This window comes from Garra rufa, chromosome 24 (assembly GCF_049309525.1).
Source record: "Garra rufa chromosome 24, GarRuf1.0, whole genome shotgun sequence".
Lineage (NCBI taxonomy): Eukaryota > Metazoa > Chordata > Actinopteri > Cypriniformes > Cyprinidae > Garra > Garra rufa.
Window position 1 is genome coordinate 39,397,595 of NC_133384.1, and position 24,382 is coordinate 39,421,976.

Below are 24,382 nucleotides of genomic sequence, written 5' to 3' on the forward strand. Positions count from 1 at the left end.
TGAAGAACCACACAGAAGGTGAGCAGACACATTAGACACACACCACTGAAACCTGAAATTATTCATACGGATCATAATGAGAAATAGTCATATTCCTGTCTGTTTCAGGGCTGGTGTTTAACGTCAGTGAAGTGACCAACAGGTTGAGTCTGGTTAAAGCAAACGTTCAGAACTTCACACAGCTGCTTCCAGAAACCCTCAACATCCTGAGGAACCTTCCTAATGGTGCGTTAACACTTGAGCAACCTTAGTGACAATTTTTGGTCTTTTTATTTTATTTTATTATATATGTATGTGTGTGTGTGTATATTTATTTATATATACATTTTTTGTACTTCTTTAAAAAATGAAATATATCATTCAAAATAAAAGCGGTGTATATATATATTATATATATATTTTTTTACTTTTTTTACCATTTTGGCACAATTTTTTAATCAGACAGAGCACAAAAAAATAATAATGCATCATAATTTATGATGTTTCTTATCACTGACGTCTAAAACTGTATTTTTTTTTTTTTTTGTTATTGTGCTTAAGTCAAAAACACAAATAAATTATTTTCTATATATTAAATTCTAAGCACATTTAGATGCCAGTGTTAAGAAACATCATTAATTATGATGCATTATTATTTTTTGTGTCTGATTAACAAATTTTTTTTTTTTTTTTTTACTTTTTGTACTTTTCTATTTATTTTTTTGTTTTACAGTTTTGGCACAATTTTTTTTTTTTTTGACTACAGTAGCATTATGTTAAAAAAACCTGGCGGGGGGGGGGGTTTAATAATTCACCCTCATTTGCTTTCATAAATACTTTAATTTGCACTAGGTACAAAATTAGTTACACCCAGGACTCAAAAATATCCACAACATTTTTTTTTACTTTTTTAATTTATTTTTTATTTCTATTTTTTTTTTCAGACACAGCACAAAATAATAATAATAATAATAATAAAAAAGCATCATAATTATTGATGTTTATAATCACTGACATATCTTAAACTGTAATAATAAATAATAAATAATTGATTTATTTGTGGGGGGTTTTTACTACAGTGGCATTATGTAGTAAATATAAACTTGCATTTAAAGGGTTAAAATCCTGAAAATCAAAAAAATTTTGGTAGTTTTTTTAGTTTTAGTTTTTATTTAGTTCCTGTTAATAATTTGATTAAACTTAAATGTTATTATAGTTTTTTATTAATGTTTTAAATAATTTTTTATGATTTTTATGACATTATTTTTTGGACTACAGTGGCATTAAGTTACCAAACTTAATGCCAAAAAATCTTAAAAATCTATTAATTTTGTTATGATTAGGGCTGATGTTTGTCAGTGAAAAATCAGTGAAAGCAGAAAAAAATATATAATATCATGTATAATATTTTTATGACCTGTTTTTAATCTGAGTATTTTTTAGATGGATGCAGAAGGGTTAAATAAAGTCTGTAACAGCAGATGATCCGTCTCTTTCTCAGGCAGCAGAGCTGAAGTCCTGGAGGCGAAGCGTCAGGCGGCAGCGGCGAATGCGTCCTTACAGGAAGCTCTGGAGCGTTTGGAGGATTATCGTGTGAAGCTGGACCAGTCGTCATCTGCTGTGGACTCGGCTAATAACAGCATCAGGAGCACTAATGAGCTGGTCAGAGACTCAGAGGAGAGCGGTGAGTGATTTCACTAAACTCTCTCTTCATATAAACACGTGAGGTACATATGAGCTGCTCATAACCGTCTCCCTCAGCAAACACGGCCAGATCCAGACTCAACGAGGCTCACCTGAAGGCAGAGCGGCTGTTCGACCGTCTGAAGCCCCTGCAGACTCTGGGAGAAAACCTGAGCAGAAACCTGTCGGAAATCAAAGAGCTGATCAATCAGGCTCGCAAACAGGCGGCTTCGGTGAGTCTCACCTCACGTGACTCTCAGAATAACACACAGCATCACAAACAGGACTCTCACGATCATGCTCTGATCTCTGCAGATTAAAGTGGCCGTTTCTGCGGACCGGGATTGTGTGCGAGCGTACAGACCTGAGGTGACGTCCAGTAACTTCAACACTCTCACGCTCACCGTGAAGACCAGCGAACCGGACAACCTGCTCTTCTACATGGGCAACAGCGCCAGCGTAAGTCAAATCACATTTTGAATTACATTTTGAACAACCTTTAAGTTGGCTTGAAAAAGCCTGATCAGAAAGTGTGAAAAAGTTTTAACATTTTAAAACATGATTAGTAGCATGTCACTAACATGATTTTAGTTGCTAGGCTTGCTTAGATTTTTGTTATAATTTTAGTGATTCAACTAAACTTTAGTGTTGTGTTTATATACTGATATTATATAGTAGTCAACATTTGAAGTGGATCAAAAAGTTCATCAAAGTTGTCCTAAGACAAGAACAATTATTCTTTTTTGTTTTGATGAAGGGTTTTGATCCACTTTAAATGCTGACTTTTAATTTTAGCTTTTATTTATTTTAAGTTAATAGTTTTAATGTGCTATTATAGTTTTTAATAATATTTTCAATTAGCTTTATTTTTATATTTTCAGGTAGTATTATTATTTTAGTAAAAAAAAAAACATTTTTATTATTGATTTATTTGTTTTGTTATTTTTCTATATACTTTTGATGACTTTTTAGTTTGTTTTTATTTTTATTTCCATAAATTTTATCTTTAACTTTAGTATTGTTTATATACTATTATAGTTTTTTTATTTACTATAACATTTTGAATAAGCTTTTATTTTCAGGTTTCATTTTAATTTTAGTTTAAGTTTTAGTCATTACATTTTTTTCTTTTATTATTATTACTTTTTTTAATTAGTTGTGTTTTTTGTGTAATCTTACTATTAATGTATATTTTAAATTTTATTTTTAGTTTAAGTTTTCATTTATCTCCAATGAATATTTTTATGGATTTAACTTATTTCTGTTAGTTTCAGTCATTGCAACAGGGAAAAACATCTCTTTTTTAATGCATGCGTTATGTTTGTATGTATATTCCAACGTTTAAAGTCTCAGTTTATGTAATATATATTCATATCCACATCAGGAGGATTTTATGGCTTTGGAGATGCGTCATGGAAAGGTGTCCTTCCTGTGGGACACTGGCTCCGGACACACCAGACTGGAGTATCCCAACGTTCAGATCAACAACGACAAGTGGCACAGGATCAATGCGACGCGGTTCGTGACTCTCAGCTCTGATGGGACGTTTCATTTCTTCCCTTTGAATGAGTTTCTGACGTCTCGCTCTCCTGTGATTGTGCCGCAGGTTTGGGCGACACGGGACCCTCACGGTCCAGCAGACGGACTCTGAGCCACTGCCTGCAGTCAAGTCCACCGCGTCTGGATCCTCCACCGTTATGGACGTCAACAAATCCACCTGGGTGTTCGTGGGGGGTCTCGGCGGTCAGGTGAAGGTGAGATGAACGTCCGTCTGCTGTTTCTCAGGGTTCAACTGTATTTGGGCCTGTTTACATTCATTGTGTTTTTCCCAGAAATCACCAGCGGTGAAAATTACCCACTTCAGAGGCTGCATGGGCGAAGCTTCACTCAACGAGAACAACATCGGCTTGTGGAACTACGCTGAGAGACAGGGAGAGTGCGGCGGCTGCTTCATGAGGTACAACACACCACTCACCTGCCTCAGTAATACCATAGCAACACCATAGCAATGCCCTAGCAACCAGAACTCAAGCCATCATAGCAACCATATAGCAATGCCCTAGCAACCATCTGTGACACCTAGCAACCGCTGAAAACAACATAACAACTACCTAGGTCCCACAACTGCCTAGCCAACAACCCTAGCAGCCACTTAGCAATGCCCTAGCAACCATCTGTGATGCCTAGCAACCACTGAAAACACAATAAGAACTGCCGAGGTCCCATAGCTGCCTAGCAACACACTAGAAACGATCCACAGCACCCTAGCAACCACTTAACAATACTCCTGGCAACCATCTGTGACACCTAGCAACCACTGAAAGCACCCTAGTAACTACCTAGGTAGCAACACCATAGCAACTACCCACAAAAGCCTAGTGACACCCTAGCAATCACCCAGCACACCCTAGCAACCACTCAATAATGCCCTAGCAACCACGGACAACGCCGTAGCAAGTTCTTAGGTCCCACAACTGCCTAGCAACAACCCAGAGCATCCTAACAACCACTTAATTCCCAAGTAACATCTGTGACACCTAGCAACCACTGAAAACACAGTAAGAACTGCCGAGGTCCCATAGCTGCCTAGCAACACCCTAGAAACGATCCAGAGCACCCTAGCAACCACTTAACAATACTCCTGGCAACCATCTGTGACACCGAGCAACCATTGTAAACACCATAGCAACTACCTAGGTCCCATAGCGGCCTAGTGACACCCTAGCAACAGCTTAGCAATGCAATAGCAACCATCTGTGACACTTAGCAACCACAGACAACACCGTATGCCTAGGTCCCACAACAGCTTAGTAAAAATGCAGAGCACACTAGCAACCACTTAACTATGCCCTAGCAACACCTGTGGCACTTCCCTTGCAACAGTCGCAACTCCCTTGCAACTGCCTGGTGACACCCTAACAACCACAGAAAACACCTGTAGCAACTGTCTAGATCCCACAACAGCCTACTGACACCCTAGAAACAGCTTAGCAACCATCTGTAACACATAGCAACCACTGAAAATTAAATAACAACTGCCTAGATCCCACAACTGCCTATCAACACCCTAGTAACAACCCAGAGCACCCTGGAAACCACTAAGCAATGCCCTAGAAACATCTGTGGCACCTAGCAACCACTAAAAGCACCCTAGCAACTGCCTAGCGACACCCTAGCAACCACTTAAAAGTGCCCTTGCAACCATCTGTGACACCTAGCAGCCACTGAAAACGCCATCACTGTCTAGGTCCCACAACTGCCTAGCAACAACCCAGAGCACCCTAGCAACCACTGAAAGCACCCTAGCAACTGCCTAGCAACACCCTAGTAACCACCTGAACTCCGGCCCTGTGTGTTGACGATCTGATCTGAAAACAGTCACTGATGCTCTTTGGTGTTTCCTGTCCATCAGCCTGCGCACCGAAGACACGTCGTTCCACTTCGACGGCAGCGGTTTCTCGGTGGTGGAGAAGTCTCTGCGCTCCATGTCCACCAGCGTCGTCATGTTCTTCAAAACTCTGTCTCCTAACGGCCTGCTGCTGTATCTGGCCTCCAACGGCACCGTACGTTCACTGCTTTAAGACTGCTCTAACACCCTCTCAAGATCTCATCAGCGTCTCACTGGTGTCTTTCTCATCTGTGTTTGTAGAGAGACTTCCTGTCCATCGAGCTGGTAGAAGGGAGGGTTCACCTGACCTTTGAACTGGGCTCTGGAGCGCTGACCATGACCTCCAACAGAACGTACAACACCGGCACCTGGTACAGAATCGCCCTGCAGAGGAACAAGCGCAGAGGTGCTGTCTAGGGTTCGATTATGTCTTGAATGTATCTCATATGAGGTTGAGTCTCACAGGAGCTGGTGTTTGTCGTATCCGCAGGTCATTTAGCGGTGATGGCCGCTGATAACCCCACGGAGCGAGAGGTCATGGAGGCGGAGTCTCCGGGTTCGGCCTCTGACCTTAATCGCTCTGACCTTGACCCCATTTACATCGGTGGATTACCGGCCTCTCGGCCAATCAGGTGAGAGCAAACTCTCAGAGGATTTGCTACAGTTATTGGGTTATTTTTTTGTCTTACGTGTGAATTTCTTGTGGACGTTTGCAGGAGGCAGGTTGTCGCTCGCTCTTTCGTGGGCTGTATGAAGAATGTCGAAATCGCTCGAACGAACTTCGACCTGCTCAGAGAGTCGTATGGAGTGAAGAAAGGCTGCGTCCTCAAGGTACAGCATCACAGGAAAAGCTAAGAGTTAAATCATAAAAATGTGTAATTAAAATGAACTAAGGGAAAATGTAAAATTTTTAATAATAAAAAACAACAACTTACTAAACAAATCTTAAATGGTAAAAAATGTGCAATTAAATCACTGTAAAACACTTCAAAATAAATCACTTAACACAAAATAATTAAATGGTAAAAATGTTCAATTTAAGAAAATACAAAAAAATCTAAGCAAAACACTTAATAAAAAAATCTTAAATTGTAGATTAAAAATTTATTTTAGATTACAATATAAAATATCTAACACTAAAATATTAAAATATTAGCAATGTAACATTATTACTATAATGATATAAAAATATTAAATATCTCTAAATAACTTTAAAATAGTAAATATTATTAATATAACATATTACTATAATAATTTTAAATTCATATATAGAATATCTAAAACTTTAAAATATTAGTGTAAACGATGTAACATTATTATTGTAATTTATATTCAAATATGTTATCAAAATAAATGTTAAAATATATAATATATAAAGCTAAAATATTTAAAATGTTATATTAATACTATAATGATATTAAAATATTAAATGCCTGAATATCTAAAACTTTAAAATATTAAATATTATGAATGTAGCATATTACTATAATAATTTTAGATTTAAATATATAATATATATATATAAATATTGAAATGTTATCAATGTAACATTACTAATATAATAAATTATAAAATATCTAAAACTCAAAATAAATGTTAAAATATATTTTTAAAACTGAAATATTTAAATGTCATCAATGTTATATTATTACTATCATGATATTAGAATATTAAATATCTAAATGACTAAAATATTAAATATTATCAATATAACATATTTCTATAATAATTTTAGATTGTAATATCTAATATTTATTTATATATCATTTGCTAAAAATTATTTTAAACTCCCTTGATATTTATATTCTTTGACCCCACTTCAACTTCTTTATCTTGTGACACAAACACAGAAATATAAAGTCCTGTGATGAAGAAAATTATTAATTATAAGTAAAGGAAAGTTTCTGATTTGGAGGAATTATAGCTCATGATGTTTGTCCTGGTGTGTGTTCGCAGCCGATCCGCAGCATGTCGGTGTTCGGCGGAGGTTATCTGGAGATGCCAGCGGTCATCTTGGCTCCTCAGACGGAGATCATGAGCACCTTCTCCAGCAGACGTGAGGGTGGCGTGATCCTGGCGGGATTGAGCAAGAGCGCAGGACGCTGGCGCCGACAAACGCAGCAGGTTTGTTCAGTCTTCATGCCGTCATCGCCGCTGTGTCTATAAACATGTCAGATCGCTCATGTGCTTCAAATGGTTTTTTTCTCAGCCGTTCCTCCTGGTGATGCTCGTGTCCGGATCAGTGGAGGTTCATGTGGGCGTGGCAGAGGGCGGAGCCTTGCACAAAGCCGTCGTCAAATCACAGAACGGCTCCTTCAGTGACGGACAGGAGCATTCGCTCATCCTGCAGAGGAACAAAAGGTCTGTTACATGCAGTATTTTAAAATCAATTATAAACTATTACATTTTTATTCATATTTTGTCTGTTTTTGTTTTACCATATTGCATTTGATTAATTTTAGTTAACATTTAACCTTTTTTTATTATTTTCACATGCAATTCAAATGCATAAATTAAGTTTAGGCCTAGAAAGCTACTGATGGGTTGAGTTCAGTCAGTCTGATTCTTCCTCGCTGTGTTTTTGTCTTCAGGTCCATCGCAGTGTTTGTGGACGAGCAGAACCAGGCGCTGGTGAAGCTGGGCTCATCTGCAGATAAAGCTCTGGCTCTGGAGCGGCTCTTCATCGGCGGTGTTCCTCCAGCAGAGGGAGCTGCGCTCACGGGATCCAGCGGATCCTTCTACGGCTGCATCAGAAACACAGCTGTGGACGGCATGTGAGTGACACACACACACACACACACACACACACACACACACACACACTGATATGTCTGTGTGATACTCCAGCATTTTAATATCAAGGATATACTATTATAGTTTTGAGAATTCTTTGTATCGATTTTAATTTTACATTAAAATGTTCAGTTTTCACTTTAATTTAGTTTTAAAAAATATATTTTGTCATATTAGTTTTTTTTTTTGGTATTGTATATTTTATATTACTGTATAGCTTTACAAAAAAATTGCTGCTTTACAGCTAAAAATGAATTTGTTTCATAATTGCTACATTAACACTGATATGTTTGTGCTGCTTTGAAACAATCTATGTTGTATGGAAGCACATTTCTGCCACTGAATAAAAATAAAAAAGGTAACTGCGACTTTTTAACTTTTTATCTCACAATTCTGACTTTTTTCTCGGAACTGTGAGATATAAATGCACAATTGTGAGTTATAAAGGCAGAATTGCGAGATATAAACTTGCAAAGTTGCAATTTTGAGAAAAAAGGCTTAATTGCATCTTTCAATTTGGACTTTTTTCTCACAATTGCAACTTTGTATTTCTCAATTTGGATTTTCTCAGAATCGCAATAGTGTATCTTTCAAATTCTGACTTTTTTTCTCAAAATTGCAACTTTGTATCTTTCAATTCTGACTTTTTTCTTAAAATTGCGACTTTGTATGTCTCAGTTTGGACTTTTTTCTTGGAATTGCAACTTTGTGTATCTTTGAATTTGGGCTTTTCTCACAATTGCAACATAGTATCTTTCAATTTGGACTTTTTTTCTCAGAAATGCAACTTTGTATCTCAATTTTGACTTTATTTATCACAACTGTGAGATATAAACTCGCAAAAAGTTATAAAGTCCAGTTCTGAGGAGAAAAAAAGAGTGTTATGTTTACAGAATTGTGAGTTTATATCTCACAATTCTGAGAAAAAAAATCTGAATTGTGAGAAGTCACAATAACCTTTTTTATTTTTATTTAGAAGTGGGGACAGGCTTCCAAAGGGTTGTATAAAGCATTATATAAATAAAAATAGACAGTATTACATAGTATAATGAGCTGTAGGTTTAATTGGAAAGGGAGAATGAATGTTCAGCTGTGATGTGTGTTTCAGGTTGTTGGATCTGTCCGCTGCTCTGCATTATGAGAATGTGGACATGGACAGCTGTTTGCTGGAGGAGAGACCCAAACGTGTGGTTCTGCCAGATGAGCTGGAGGCAGAGCCGACCTCTGACCCCGTCACACGACCCCTGTCACCCCCGGTGGAGCTGAGCGCGCTCACACCCGGCAGCAGCAGCGTGAGTCACGCGAGAAACACACCTGCACACCTGAGCAGAGCACATATATTTGTTAACAAGAAAAAAGTTGTTCTGAGAGTGATTCCAGAGATAGTTTTAACTACGGTCAAAGTCATTTGAACAGTCTCAATCAGATTTGTTTATTTCTTCTTCTTTAGCAGACAAAAATTTTTATATTTTTTGTATATTGCATCATTACAATATTACATTTTAAATGTTATTTATTCATTTATTTATTATTAAAACTTTATTTCATTTAGGCCATTATAAAAAAAAAAACATTTTTGTTAAAATAAAATAATCTTTATAAAAATCAGTATTAGGTTTTTAATTAAATATTACTTTTTTAATTTTTATTTTTATTTATTTAAAAAAAACTTATTTCATTTAGTTTCCAAGGCAACATTTATACATTTTCAATTAATTTAACTTTTTTTCATTTTTATTGAACTAAAATTGCTAAAATAGACATTTGTTTATCCTTGATTCAGGGTTATTATTAACTAAACTAAAACTAAGGCCATTAATTTTTTTTTTCTGTTATTCGAAAATAAAATTAGATTTACAAAATCAATAATACATTTTTAACATTATCTATTTAATTATTTTTTTATAATTTTTTATTTGTATTTTTTTTATTTTTTTATTTTCATTTAGTTTCCAAGACAACATTTCTGATATTTAATTTAACTTTAATTTTAAAGTTTTAACTTGAATTTTTCATTTTTTATTCAACTAAAATAGCTAAAATAGACATTTGTTTGTGCTTGATTCAGGGTTATAGTAAACTAAAACTAGGGCCAATTAAAAAAAAACATTTGTTGTTATTTGATATAAAATAATCTTTATTTTTTAAAAAATCAATATTACATTTTTTTTTTTTTCATTTTAATAAAAACAATTTCCAAAGCCACATTTCTGATTATTATTTAGTTTATCCTGTTTCATTTTTATTGAACTAAAAAAGCTAAAATTAAAATGAAAAATAATAAAAGCTCTATAGATTTATTAAAAATAAATGAACTAATAAAAATGTTAAAAAAAAATAAAATAAAGCAAAATAACTAAAACTAAAATTCAAATGAAAACAAAAAATATAAAAATGATTCAAAATATTAATAATAACTATGACAGTATTTCAATGATGCTAAAATAACACCGATCTGTTTTGATTCACCTCCTCAATTTACTAATGAAGTAAACCAGCTTTAGTTTTATTCTTTATGCTTTATTATTTTTCTAGTTTAATTTTAATTTTAGTTAAAGTTTTTAATTTTAGTTCTGTATTTTTGTCATTTTATTTTTATTCTTTTTTGTATGTCTATATAGTTTTATATTTCAATTGTAGTTGAACTAATCGAAAGTGAGAAGAAATGTTGCATAACGAAAATATCTTTGTGGTTTTAGTTTTAGGTAACTAAACATACTGAAAATTTTTATTGTCATTATGAGTTGTGTGACATTCTTCAGATAGTGTTGATAGCATTCTTCAGAGTTTCTGTCCACATAGAACATGAGTTACTCACGTCTGTTACATTGTAAAAATGTCATACCTGTCTCTTGCCCTTATATGGTCACTTCCTCAGTGTGCAGCAGCAGATCAAACAGAAACCTTCCCAGGATCCCTCCAGTTCGGACTGTCCCGACACAGTCACGTGATCATGGGCTTCAAAAATAAGACCGTCAGAACCAGGTAAACCTACCATTAAACAGAGCCAAACTGATCAGAGTTTACTGTCAGAAACCCTCCTCATGCATCTCAATGAGTGCATTACATCATTACATTATGATTCACAGATTAAATATTCATGAGCTGCTGTTTATCTGAGCCAAATTGATTATTAAACTCCGGGAACTTTCATCAAACTAATGTTCTGTGAGACTTTATGTTGATATTAGTTCCTTAGTTGCTAAAAATTAAAGGAGAAATCACGTATTAATGTGCTTATAATCAAAATAAACAATGACTGGATACTATTGGCACCTGAATCACACAATTAAAAAAAAGCACAAATTAGTCAAATTCTACAATAATGTAATTAAAAAATATATAATTTATAAAAAGTATAATATTGCTAAAATTATAAAATGGTGTGTGTGTGTGTGTGTGTGTGTGTGTGTGTGTGTGTAAAATCCTGTTAAATTTTGTAATATTCTTTAAATATTTAATTGTATATATTTTATCCTATTTATTATTTTGTGTAATATTTAAGAGAATAGAATAAAATATATACAATAATATATTTATAATTAATACATGCAATTTATATATATATATATATATATATATATATATATATATACACACACATAATTAAATATTTAAAATAATAAAGATTTTATTGATATACAGTATATTTAAAATATAAAAACACTTAAAATATATATAAATATATATGTAAAATATAGTGTTGGTAGTATTTACTTTTATGTATTTTACCCTATTTAATTTTAGAATTTAATTTTATAGTTTAACTGCATATATTTTGTCCCATAAAATTTGATATTATTTGTAATAATTATAAATAAATTAGACAAAAATCTAAATATTTAAATATATTATCAAATTTAATATTCTAAAATATATTAAATTAAATATTTCATACCTACATTTACTTTTTATATATATTTTAAATAGTCAAATCCTGTATAATTTAATCATATTTTTTTTACTATTTAAGTGTATATATTTTAACCCATTTATTATTTTATGTATAATATTTAAAATTAATCAAATAAAATAAACAATTCTGTATTGAAATATATACAACTAAATGTTTAAAATGTAAAAATATATATTAAAATATAAAAATACAATATTTTACTATATTTTCAAATATTTATTTGCATTTTTGTATAAATTATACGTCCCATATAGTTAAAAAAAATCATACATATATGTGACTTCTATATCTTTTTTAAATGGTCAAATTCACCAGACACTTTATAGCTAAAACATGCTAACTTTGACAGACTGTCATAGATCACAGTAACTCATTGTCTGTTCCTCATCTCAGTTTTGCAGTGAAGCTCTCCCTCCGGACGTTTGCTCACAGCGGTGTTCTGTTCTACATGGCCAACGCCAACCAGCAAGATTACGCCGTTCTGCAGGTGCAAGGTGGGCGTCTGCTGTTGTCATGTGACCTGGGCAAAGGCCCCGCCCACGCCACGCTGACCACCGCCATCAACGACGGCCTCTGGCACACCGTGAGTCTGATCACTCCGCCTTAACATCAAATAATCCATCTTTAATGAACCTGTAGATAAAAATAAAGGCATATGTGTTTTGTTGAGTATCATATTTGCTCCATCGGACTTTGATGACTTATATGTGACCCTGGAGCACAAAACCAGTCTTAAGTCGCTGGGGTATATTTGTAGCAATAGCCAAAAATACATAGTATGGGTCAAAATTATTGATTTTTCTTTTATGCCAAAAATCATTAGGGAATTAAGTAAGGATCATGTTCCATGAAGATTTTTTGTAAAATTCCTACTGTAAACATATCAAAATGTAATTTTTGATTAGTAATATGCATTGTTAAGAACTTAATTTGGACAACTTTAAAGGTGATTTTCTCAGTATTTTGATTTTTTTGCACCCTCAGATTTCTGATTGTCAAATAGATGTATCTCGGCCAAATATTGTCCTATCCTAACAAACCATACATCAATAGAAAGCTTATTTATTGAGCTTTCGTATGATGCATACATCTCAGTTTTGTCAAATTTAACCTTATGACTGGTTTTGTGGTCCAGGGTCACATATAGTCTGATATCATGAGAATTTGGAGCTCAATTTTATTCAAAGGCTTAAAATTCCGGATGTTTGTGCAGGTGAAGGCCGAGTTCAGTAAGAAGACGGTGATGGTCAGTGTGGACGGCACTGAATCTGACCGCACACCTACTAAAGGACACACACTAGACGTGGAGGGGAAGCTGTACCTTGGTGGACTTCCTCCCACATACACCGCCAAGAGAATCGGAAATGTAACTGATCTCCACTCAATAAAAGTTTTGAAAATGTCACGTTCGGCCGTTTCTAACTTGTGTTGTTCCTCAGGTGACCCACAGTCTGGCGGCGTGTCTCCAGGACGTGACGTTCAACGGCGTCCAGATGAACCTCAGCGCTCCGCTGTCGTCTCACGCCACAGGATCCTGCTTCAGACGCGCTCAGGACGGAACCTTCTTCAGCGGAAGCGGATACGCAGCGTTCAGTGAGTCTAACACAGTGATCAGGGCCAGTGTTGGGAGTAATAATATGACTTTTATCAAGTAACTAGTAAAGTAACGCATTACTTTTTAATTGACAAGAAAATAGTTACTTTTTCAAAAAAGTAACACCAGTTACTATTCCTCCATTTATTGATTAAAAGCTCTCCTGTCTCCATGTTGAGAGAAATTGTAAGTAAGATGTTCCTTTAGTTCTAGAATAAATGTGAACATGCATTAATTCATCTCACTCACTAAAAACAGATCCAGTGTTCTTCAAAATGAATAAAAACACTTAAATTCAAGCAAACCTGCAATAATTAAAAGTTAAATAATACAAATATCCTTTATGTATTTAATCCCATTTTATTAACGGATGTCTTTGCTGCCGACCTTCGATGATCCAATTCATCCATACTAATAAGTAACAATGACTCAAGATAATCGAACATTTGTTTTCCTTTTTTTATTGCTGAAGAGTTGGCTTTTTCTTCTGCGGTCTACTGTACAGACGGAGATTTACTTTTCTCTAAGCCTGAGGCTTTTGCTGTGAAAAGGCTTTTCCATTTGACAAAAATACAACTTTTTATATTAAAAACAAACAAGCCCTGCCCAGATTTACAAAGTAACGCAAAAGTAACGTAACGCATTACTTTCCATGAAAAGTAACATAATTAGTTACTTTTTTAGGGAGTAACTAAATGTTGTAATGCGTTACTTTTAAAAGTAACTTTCCCCAGCACTGGTCAGGGCTCTACACTTACTTCTCCTTCTTTTCCCTGACTTAAACCATTTAGGAGCACAGTCAAAAATTTAGGAGCACCTTTTAATCAACAATCCAAAAATCTGTTTGAAAATTAGCCTTCCCATTAGTGATATTTGAGTCTTTAAGGGGAAACAATGCAGGCAAAAACATTAAGATTTTGTGCTTTTGTGTTTTTTCAGACTAGTGGAAAGAAAACGTCCAAAAGACACTGTTAAGTGTTTCTTTTATAGCACTTTATCTATTTGTGTCAATAGATTTCAATTATAATACAGATTTTAAATCCTGTTTTCTCAAAATGAGTTTTTTCTCCTCCACTGAGCCATAAATCTCCGCTTCAATAGCACTTACACACACCAAACTTTACATTTTTATTCCTGTTTATATTCTGAAGATTTTTACAGGAGAATTTGTTCATATATGAATGCTTATTTATACAGTACACAACATTTTTCAAGATTTTAAATGTATGCAAATTAGCGCATATTTCCTTAAATAATGCTCATTGGATATTTAAACCTAACATTTTAGAAATATTTTGCAATTATCAGGCAATAACTATTTGTTATTATTTTTACCCTAATCACCTGCAGTGTCTCACCTTAAAGTGATTTACAGGGAAACTTTGTTTTTATTTTTGTAATGGCATTTTTGGCAACTTTAGTAAAAGTATGTCGCACTGCTGCTCCTAAATATTTCTTCATAGTCACTCGCAGTAGTTTTTAGTTACACTGGTGATGAATGAATGATGAGCTCAGAACGTCAGGCTGATGTCTGGCTCTTCCCGCAGTGAAAGAGGGCTATAACGTGGGCTCGGATGTGACCGTCAGTCTGGATTTCCGCTCCACGGCGCCGGATGGGGTTTTGTTGGGAATCAGCAGCACTAAAGTGGACGCCATCGGCCTGGAGCTCATCAACGGACAGGTTAATATCACTAACACCTTCTCTGTCAGTCCATTTCAGTGTTGTTTTGGTATCTTTGATATACTTTGATATATTTTGATCATAAATTAGATTTTAATTATAATTTCTGTTTTCGTTTCGGTTTCAGTTGTATATTTTTCTTGTGAAAATTTGTTTATATGTGCTGTTTTGATAAGTTTTGATATATTTATGGTAGGAAATGTACAAAATATCTTCATGGAACATGATCTTAATTTCCTAATGATTTTTGGCATAAAAGAAAAATCGATAATTTTGACCCGTACAATGTATTGTTGGCTATTGCTACAAATATACCTGTGCTACTTAAGACTGGTTTTGTGCTCCAGGGTCCCAAATAGTATTTAATTTTTACTTTTCTAGTTTTAATTTATTTGTTTTAGCTATTTAATGCAGTTTAGTTATTTTATGGTGTTTTTTTGTATATAGTATTTAATACTTTTCTTACTTTTTATTTTTTTGTTTATTTAATGCAGTTTAGTCATTTTATTAGTTTTACATTGCATTTTATAGCGTGTATTTTATGCAAATTTTCTGTGTAGTGTTTATTAATGTTTATTAGTTTTAGTTATTATTAGTTTTTATGCAAATTTAGTTGTTTATATAGTAATTATTGGTTTTAATTTATTTAGTTTTAGGTATTTTATGCAATTTGTGTAGTATTCATTTTTATTGGTAGTTTGTTATTTTACCGGTATGCTTTTTTATAAATTAGTTTTTTAATGCAAATTGTCTATTTATTTACTAGGCTTACTTTTTCAATGCAATTTGTTTATGTGATTTGTTTTTGGTTTTTATGCTTTTTATTTTATTTTTTTTGTCTATAAAGTCTTTATTCATTTTTATTCACCAGGTTTCGTTTGATTTTTTTTTTTGTCATGTTTACTCGTGTTTTGCAATTTGTCTACATAGTATTTATTAATTTTAATAAATATTTATTTATTTATTAGTTTATTTTATGTATTTAATTATATGTAATTTGTCTATATAGTATTTATTTTTTTCATTTCATCTTTACTTTTAGTTACTTAATGTATTTTAGTTATTTTATGCAATTTGAGTATTATAAATAAAGAAAAGAAAATTAATATATAGTATTTAATTGTATTATTTTCAGTTATTTTAGTAAGTCAGCTTAAACTAAACGAAAAAATAAAATATAGCTGAAATAAAATGTAATAAAAAATTTTTTGCAGTATTATTTTATTTCAATGTTAGTTTATTTTTATTTTTTTTATTTTAGTTTAGTTAATAACCATCATTTATTTCCCTCTTTGTTTTTATCATCGGTTGTTATTTCCCAGAGCTCCTCATGTGATTTCCAAGTGTTTTCTGATTATTAATAGCGTGTTGGTCTGATCACAGGTGGTGTTTAACGTCAATAACGGCGCGGGCCGGATAACGGCGAGCAGCAGGAGCGCTGTATCCATGTGTGACGGCCGCTGGCGGACCCTGGTGGCCAAGAAGCAGAAACACAGCTTGAGTTTGACCGTAGACGGCGTGACGGTGACCGCAGAGAACCCATACTCATCCTCCACCTCAGCCGAGACCAAAAACCCCATCTATGTGGGCGGATACCCAGGTACGGCTCCCATAATGTTGTACAGTGCCTTGCAAAAGTATTCATTTTTTTCACATTTTGTTTTGTTGCAGCATTATGTTAAACTGCTTTAGATTAGTTTTCCCCCACATCAATCTACACTCCATACTCCATAATAATGACAAAGCAAAAACCAGATTTGCAAATTTGACAAATGCATTAAAAATCAAACATTGAAATAAGTAGATTGCATAAGTATTCATACGCTTAACTCAGTCCATAGTTGAAGCAGCTTTACAGCCTCAAGTGTTTTTGGGTCTGATGTGAGCATCTTTGCACATCTGCATTTGGCAATTATCTGCCATTCTTTGCCTCACCTTTTCACCTCTCCATCTCTGTCAGCTTGGACATTTTCTAGAGTCCTAGTTGTTCCAGTCGTCTTCCATTATGGAGAATGCTTCTGTCAACCTTCAATGCAGCAGATTTGTTTCTGAACTCTTCTCTAGATCATCGCCTTAACACAAGTCTGTCACTGAGCTCTACAGGCAGTTATCTTGGTTTTTGCTCTGATCTGCATTTTCAGCTGTTAGACCTTTTCTGAGAGGTGTGTGTCTTTCTAAATCAGACTCATTCAAATGAATTTGCCACAGTTTAACTCCACTCCAAGTGTAGGAACATCTAGAAGCAATATGAATGCTCCTGAGATACATTTCCAGTGTGAATACTTATGCAACGGGATCTTTTCAGTTTTTTATTTCTAATAAATTTGCAAAGTTGTTACAAACCTGTTTTGTGCTGTCATTATGGAGAATGGAGGGTAGATTTATGTGGAAAAAAAGTAATTTAAAGCAGTTTAACATAATGCTGCAACAAAACTATATGTAAAGAAAAATGAAGGGGTATGAATACTTTTTCAAGGCACTGTATTAGATTGAATCTCCTGTGCTGATCTGAAGTTTATAGTGTTATGTTGGAGTCTGATCGGGTGTTTCTCTGTTCTCTCACAGCGGATGTGAAGCAGAACTGTCTGAGCAGCAGAGAGCCGTTCCGCGGCTGCATGAGGAAGCTGCGCGTCTATAAGGGTCACGTCACCGATGTGCTGGACTTCAGCGCCGCATTCGCTCACCCGCACGTCTTCCCTCACTCCTGCCCGGCCAACCCTGCATAAACGCCTCCGGTTCATGCAAACACAGCTCAATCCATTCCTGCACACAATGTTTTCAATAACTTGTGAATTTTGACTCATAACATGCTTAGATTTGATACTTGTTCAGGGTTTCTGCAGGGCTTGGAAAACAGAGGTGTTCATTCACAGCAGAAAATCTTAAATTCATGACGTTGTGGGATTAAGTGTTGCATGCACTAAAAAAAAAAATCTTAAGTATTTTGATGTTGTTTTTCAGTACAAATATTGGACATCACAATTACATTGGACAAACCATATGCATTTGCTTAAGTGTTTAAGCACACATGCTAATTTCTCATTTTCAACACCTGTCCAAGGGAGGCTATATCTAAACCTTTTTAAATCAAAACACTAAACTAAAGATGCAAACTTAAGATATGAAGTCTGAGAAATTAATTGAGTTCAAAAAATATTAATGTGTGAAAAAAAAAAAGTTTGCATTTGAATGATGCTGAAAATTCAGCTGTTAAATCCCAGGAATAAATTAGATTTTAAAATATATTCAAATAGAAAACTGTTATTTTAAATGGTAAAAATATGTCAATTTTTTTACAGTTTTTGCTGTACTTTGTGTCAAATAAATGCACATTTACTGGAGGTACAAAATGAAGATATGAAGTCTGAGAAATTGAGTTAATGCTTAAATTAGGAAAAAAATATTAATGTGTGAAAAAATTGCCTTTGAACAAAGCCTATTGGCAGGTTTTTGTTCTTGTTTTAATCATAAGATCAGTTTTATTACATTTTCAGAAAACAAGACTTATCTTACATCACTTGGCTTCTCAAGTAAATTTCTCTTGATTTTAAAATCCTTCAGATTCAGTTTTTAATTTTTAATGTTTAAAAAAAAAGTCTCTTCTGCTCAGCAAGCCTGCATTTATTTTATCCGAAATGCAGCAAAAGCGGTAAAAATTTTAAATATTTTTACTATTTAAAATTACTGTTTTCTATGTGAATATATTTTAAAATGTAATTTATTTCTGTGATGCGAAGCTGAATTTTCAGCGTCATTACTGCAGTCTTCAGTGTCACATGATCCTTCTAATACACTGATTTGCTGTTTGAGAAACATTTAATATTATTGTTATTATTATCAATATTTAAAACAGTTGAGTACATTTCTTTTTAGCATTTGTCTGAAATAAAAGGCTTTTGTAAAATTATACTTAGCATTCAAATGCTTGGACTCAGCTTGGAGTTTTTTTTGTTTTGTTTTTTGGAGAAATAAATTCTAGAAAATAAAACTTTTATTTAAAGGATGCGTTAAAGCGATGAATAAAGTCATGATAAAAATATTTATAATGTTACAAAAAATTCTATTTCAGAAAAATGCTGTTCTTCTGAACTTTCTATTCATCAAAGAAACCTGAAATAGTTCTTTTGAGCAGCAAATCAGCATATCAGAATGATTTCTGAAGGATCATGTGACACTGAAGGCGAGTAATGATGCTGAAAATTCAGCTTTGCATCACAGGAATAAATTACATTTTAAAAGATATTCAAATAAAAAGCAGTTATTTGAAATAGTAAAAATTGTACTGATTTTTGTACTTTAAATCAAATAAATGCAGGTTTATTGAGCAGAAAAGTCCTTTTGAAAAATGCCAAAAATACTGAGGAATTTCCATATTCTAGTGTTTGAAAGAGCTATTTTTGTCAAATTAATTAAAAGGTAATGGAGACTGCAAAAACTGCTTTTAGATTTTTTGTCTTGTTTCCAGCCCAAATATCAGATAATTCTTAAATCAAGAAGGATTTTCTAGACAAGTAAAAATTATTTTCTTGTTTTCAGAAAAAAAAACAAGCCAAAATTAAGTGTTTTATTGCATAGAACAAGCTAAATAATCTGCCAAAGGAGTAAGAAAAAAATCTAATTTTAATTATTTTTCTTGTTTCAAGCAAAGAAAAGCAATTTTTTTCAGTGGGAAGTTTGTATTATCAAATGCTGAAGTCTTGCTAATAAAACTCACCGTCTTCCCAAGACATTTGCATTTTGAGCAAAAAATGCTTTTCTTACTTAGAATTTTTGTCTTGTTTCCAGCCAAAATATCTAAAAATTCTTGAATCAGGAAGGATTTTCTAGACAAGTAAAAATTATTGTCTTGTTTTTAGTAAAAACAAGTCAAAATGAAGTGAGTTTTTGCTTAAAACAACCAAAATAATCTGCCAATGGGGTGAGAAAAATAATCTAGTTGTCTGCTTGAAATAAGATTTTTTTTCTTACCCCATTGGCAGATTATTTTGGTTGTTTTAAGCAAAAACTCACTTCATTTTGACTTGTTTTTACTAAAAATATTAACAAATAACAATAACTTTTTTTTGTCTAGAAAATCCTTCCTGATTAAGAATTTTTAGATACTTTGGCTGGAAACAAGACCAAAAAATCTAAGAAAGAAAGCATTTTTTGCAGTGCGTATGTTGACTTCTGTACGTTTTCTATACTTGTGCATTCATACCGCCTGCAGAAACCCTACTTGTTAATAAAACACCGGTTGTTTGGTAACCAAGCGTTTGGTTTGTTTCACTCATGATGAAATTTCTCCCTCATCCACATTCCTTCACTATCAGAAAGATTCCGGAACATTCCAGAGCGCTGATCCCGAGATCCCTTCAGACAAAGAAACTCAAATCTGATGTAAAACACACAGAAACACACAGAGAGCAGGTGGTTTCATGTCTTTTAATTGGATTAGTTTGATAATGAGCTGTCGTTTCACCCAATATTACGACATGACCAGTCATAGTTTAGCAGTACATAGTCATGATATGAAGTCTATCGTATGGCTACATGTTCCTCGTAATACTAAGACTTCATCTTATGAAGAGATTTGGCCCATTTGTTTCGGTTTGGATCCAACGAGGATACAATGTAATGTTCTGGAGGCTTTAAATAAGTGTCAGATGTTTCAATGTAACGCTGAGTATGATAAACATCCACACATTCATCAGATGAGGGAAATAAACAATCTTTAACACAAATCCAGTTGGCAACGTCAAGAATATGTTATATAAAAATCAAAATAAAAAATTACAATTAACAGCTAGATCATACATACAAATATTTTTTGTGTAAAAAAAACTAATTCAGAGCATCAGAGAACGATAACAACGATGATGATGATGATACTGGCAGATAAATAACATAAGAAAAATCTTCATCGTTTGGCTTCTGAATGATCTTCTGTCTTCATTTGTTTCTGGAGTCCTTCATTAATCCAGTTAGTGTTTGATGACGTTGGCATTAATATTCATCTGGTTTATTTCGAGGTAATGTTGACCTGTGTTGATGAATCTCATGAGAACACGTCCAGCTCTTATTTCACACCAAAACCCAACTGCTTTTAGTAAATAAAGTCTGTTTTTGTATTGTGACATTATTTTAATACCAATTAAACACATTCAAACTAAATAAGAATATTAAAAAAATAAATAAAATTCTTTTAACTTTTAATATTCTCAATTGTTATTCTCATTAGATTCTCAAATCTGTAAAAGTCATTTTTTACAGTTAAAATAAACTTAATACATTACATCTATAAAATAAAATTTAAAAAATAAATTCCCCATTTCAGTAATTCCTCACAATAATCAGATTTTGGGGCAAAATGTTTTTTGTTTTTTTTTGTCCATAAAAATAATGTCACAAATATATGAAAGCATGTTTCTGCCACTGAATAATTTTTTTTTAAAGATTATTGCAATTTATCTCACTATTTTTTTCTCAGAATTGCGTGATACAAACTCGCAATTCTAAAAAATAAGGTCGCAATTGTGAGTTATAAAGTTGCAATTGCATGATATAAACTCGCAATTCTGAGAAATAAACGCAATTGCATGACAAACTCACAATAGCAAGTTATAAAGTTGCAACTGCATGATATAAACTTGCAATTCTGAGAAATAATCGCAATTACATGATGTAAACTCGCAATTCTGACTTCTTTTCTCAGAATTATGAGATATAAACTCGCAATTGTGAGTTATAAAGTCAGAATTTGCATGATGTAAACTCAAAATTCTGAGAAATAATCGCAATTGCATGATAGAAACTGGTAATTGTGAGAATTAGTCACAATTGCATGATAAAAACTTGCAATTCTGACTTCTTATGTCAGAATTATGAGATATAAACTCACAACTGTGAGTTATAAAGTCAGAATTGTATGATATAAACTTGCATTTCTGAGAAATAATCGCAATTGCATGATATAAACTCGCAGTTGTAAGTTATAAAGTCAGAATTGCATAATATAAACTCACAATTGTGAGTTATAAAGTCAGAATTCTAAGAAATAATTGCAACTGCATGATATAAACTCGCAATTGTGAGTTATAAAGTCAGAATTGCATGAAATAAACTCGCCATTTTAAGAAATAATCGCAATTGCATGATATAAACTCGCAATTCTGACTTTTTTTCTCAGAATTATGAGATATAAACTCACAATTGCGAGTTATAAAGTCAGAATTGTATGATATAAACTTGCATTTCTGAGAAATAATCGCAATTGCATGATATAAACTCGCAATTCTGACTTTTTTTCTCAGAATTATGAGATATAAACTCACAACTGTGAGTTATAAAGTCAGAATTGTATGATATAAACTTGCATTTCTGAGAAATAATCGCAATTGCATGATATAAACTCGCAGTTGTAAGTTATAAAGTCAGAATTGCATAATATAAACTCACAATTGTAAGTTATAAAGTCAGAATTCTAAGAAATAATTGCAACTGCATGATATAAACTCGTAATTGTGAGTTATAAAGTCAGAATTGCATGAAATAAACTCGCCATTTTAAGAAATAATTGCAATTGCATGATATAAACTCGCAATTCTGACTTTTTTTCTCAGAATTATGAGATATAAACTCACGATTGCGAGTTATAAAGTCAGAATTGCATGATATAAACTCGCAATTATGAGAAATAAAGTTTCACACAATTCTGTGAACATATCAATCTTTTTTTTTCTCCTCAGAACTGGACTTTATAATTCGCAATTGTGAGTTTATATCTCAATTTTGAGGGAAAAAAAAAATCTAACAATTCTGACTTTATTTCTTGCAACTGTGCTCTTATATCTCACAGTTCTGAGAAAAAAAGTCAGAATTGCAAGATAAAATGTCGCAATCACCTTTTTTATTCAGTGGCGAAAACGGGCTTCCATACAAATGTCCAAAACGCCTCTATAAATGAGCTTTCCTCTTTCAATGGTGTGATTTGAGGGTGAAATATGCTGGGCTGGTGTTCTTCACAGGTTCAGTGAGGGTTGGTAGTGTTTAAGTTCACATGGCTTCATCGCAAACATGCAGCGTATATAAACAATACAAAATCGTTATCATACAGCGGGATAAATTAGTGCTATAAATATTATGTACATGCTGTTTTTTACACTGGCTAGTGGTATAAAGCGATGAAACATGCGTCCTGTCGAGGGCTCCTGATCGGAAGGTCGCACACAGTTTTGGCACCAAACAAACTCAATGACCAGCACTGAGCTGCCGCTTGACTCCTTCGGCGGCGGATGTTTGACCCCTGACCTCTGACCGAGAGCCTCGGAGCAGCTGATGGTGTCCGGGTTCATCCGCAGCAAACGTAGGCGCTCAGGTCGACCGTGACTTTAAGACCCATTCACAGTGAGGGTTAACGTGGTAAACGTCTAGTAGATGTGCGTCTGGATCCAAGCAGCGCTCGCCTACAGAAAACAAATTAGATATTTCAGATTAATACGTACCGTCCATTTAAAGATAATTCATTTTTAGTCAGACAATCAATATTTAGCAGAAAACTTTTTTTTTTATTATTGATGTACTTTAAAACAGTCGAAACTATGACGAGACATTTACAAAAGTGATTTTATGTCCATAGGAAGCACATTAAATGTAAGTAAAGTGTCTACTTTTAAGGTCTCAAATTGTTTTTGGAGAATAAAATGTCAAAATTTGATTGAAATAACGTTAGATTGTCATTCAGTCTAACAATAATTATGTAAAAACAACAGGCTTATTCTGACTTGCACATATTCAAATATATACAAGAATAAGAGAATATTCAATTTTGTTATGTTTTAAATTAGTAAAATATTCTTACTGACGAATGGGCAAAACCTAGGATAGTGGCAAATATTAAAAATGTAGAATTACAACTAATTAGTATTTGGGCTGAAATAATTTGTCTTTTAATCTGTCATAAATTGAGTTTTGTTGTAAATATGCCTGACAAGATTGTTATGACATTTTAGTGGCTGTCTTCTGTAAATTAGGGAAAATGTATATATATATATATATATTTATTTTTGGAAAAACAAAAACAAATGCAATTGAATTAAATAAAAACTTTACTTTTTTTTTGGAAAGACAACAATTTTAAGCAGTATTACACTTATTGTTTTTATGCTTAAACCATTTTTTGTCTTTGACATACATATATATATATATATATATATTGTACACACTTTGTCATGATTTTATAATTTTTACTTGTAAAATTCATAATTTCAAAATTTTGTCACAACTGACTTTTTCTTATTTTGACATTTAAAGTCATAATTTTGCCTTTAGCATATCAATGTCTAATTTTTGTCAATTCTGTCATCATAA

At 33.2% G+C, this 24,382-nt stretch overlaps 2 protein-coding genes across 2 annotated transcripts in view; one reads left to right on the forward strand and one right to left on the reverse strand.

The window, feature by feature from the left end:
* The window catches only part of lama1 (laminin, alpha 1), a 153,434-nt gene extending 135,272 nt beyond the window's left edge, over positions 1-18,162 (forward strand). Inside the window, 22 exon segments of the mRNA XM_073831219.1 lie at positions 36-225; positions 1,481-1,663; positions 1,741-1,895; positions 1,978-2,121; positions 3,047-3,180; positions 3,269-3,416; positions 3,495-3,619; positions 5,075-5,225; positions 5,312-5,456; positions 5,541-5,682; positions 5,767-5,881; positions 7,007-7,174; positions 7,260-7,411; positions 7,642-7,824; positions 8,952-9,135; positions 10,722-10,828; positions 12,153-12,342; positions 12,973-13,125; positions 13,199-13,352; positions 14,901-15,034; positions 16,418-16,634; positions 17,600-18,162. Coding sequence (XP_073687320.1) covers positions 36-225; positions 1,481-1,663; positions 1,741-1,895; positions 1,978-2,121; positions 3,047-3,180; positions 3,269-3,416; positions 3,495-3,619; positions 5,075-5,225; positions 5,312-5,456; positions 5,541-5,682; positions 5,767-5,881; positions 7,007-7,174; positions 7,260-7,411; positions 7,642-7,824; positions 8,952-9,135; positions 10,722-10,828; positions 12,153-12,342; positions 12,973-13,125; positions 13,199-13,352; positions 14,901-15,034; positions 16,418-16,634; positions 17,600-17,760 — 3,435 coding nt within the window. The 3' untranslated portion in view covers positions 17,761-18,162.
* A 2,211-nt stretch (positions 18,163-20,373) lies between these two features.
* arhgap28 (Rho GTPase activating protein 28) overlaps positions 20,374-24,382 on the reverse strand; it is a 45,503-nt gene continuing 41,494 nt past the window's right edge. The window contains exon 15 of the mRNA XM_073831220.1: positions 20,374-23,478. Coding sequence (XP_073687321.1) covers positions 23,387-23,478 — 92 coding nt within the window. The 3' untranslated portion in view covers positions 20,374-23,386. The remainder of the gene's footprint in view (positions 23,479-24,382) is intronic.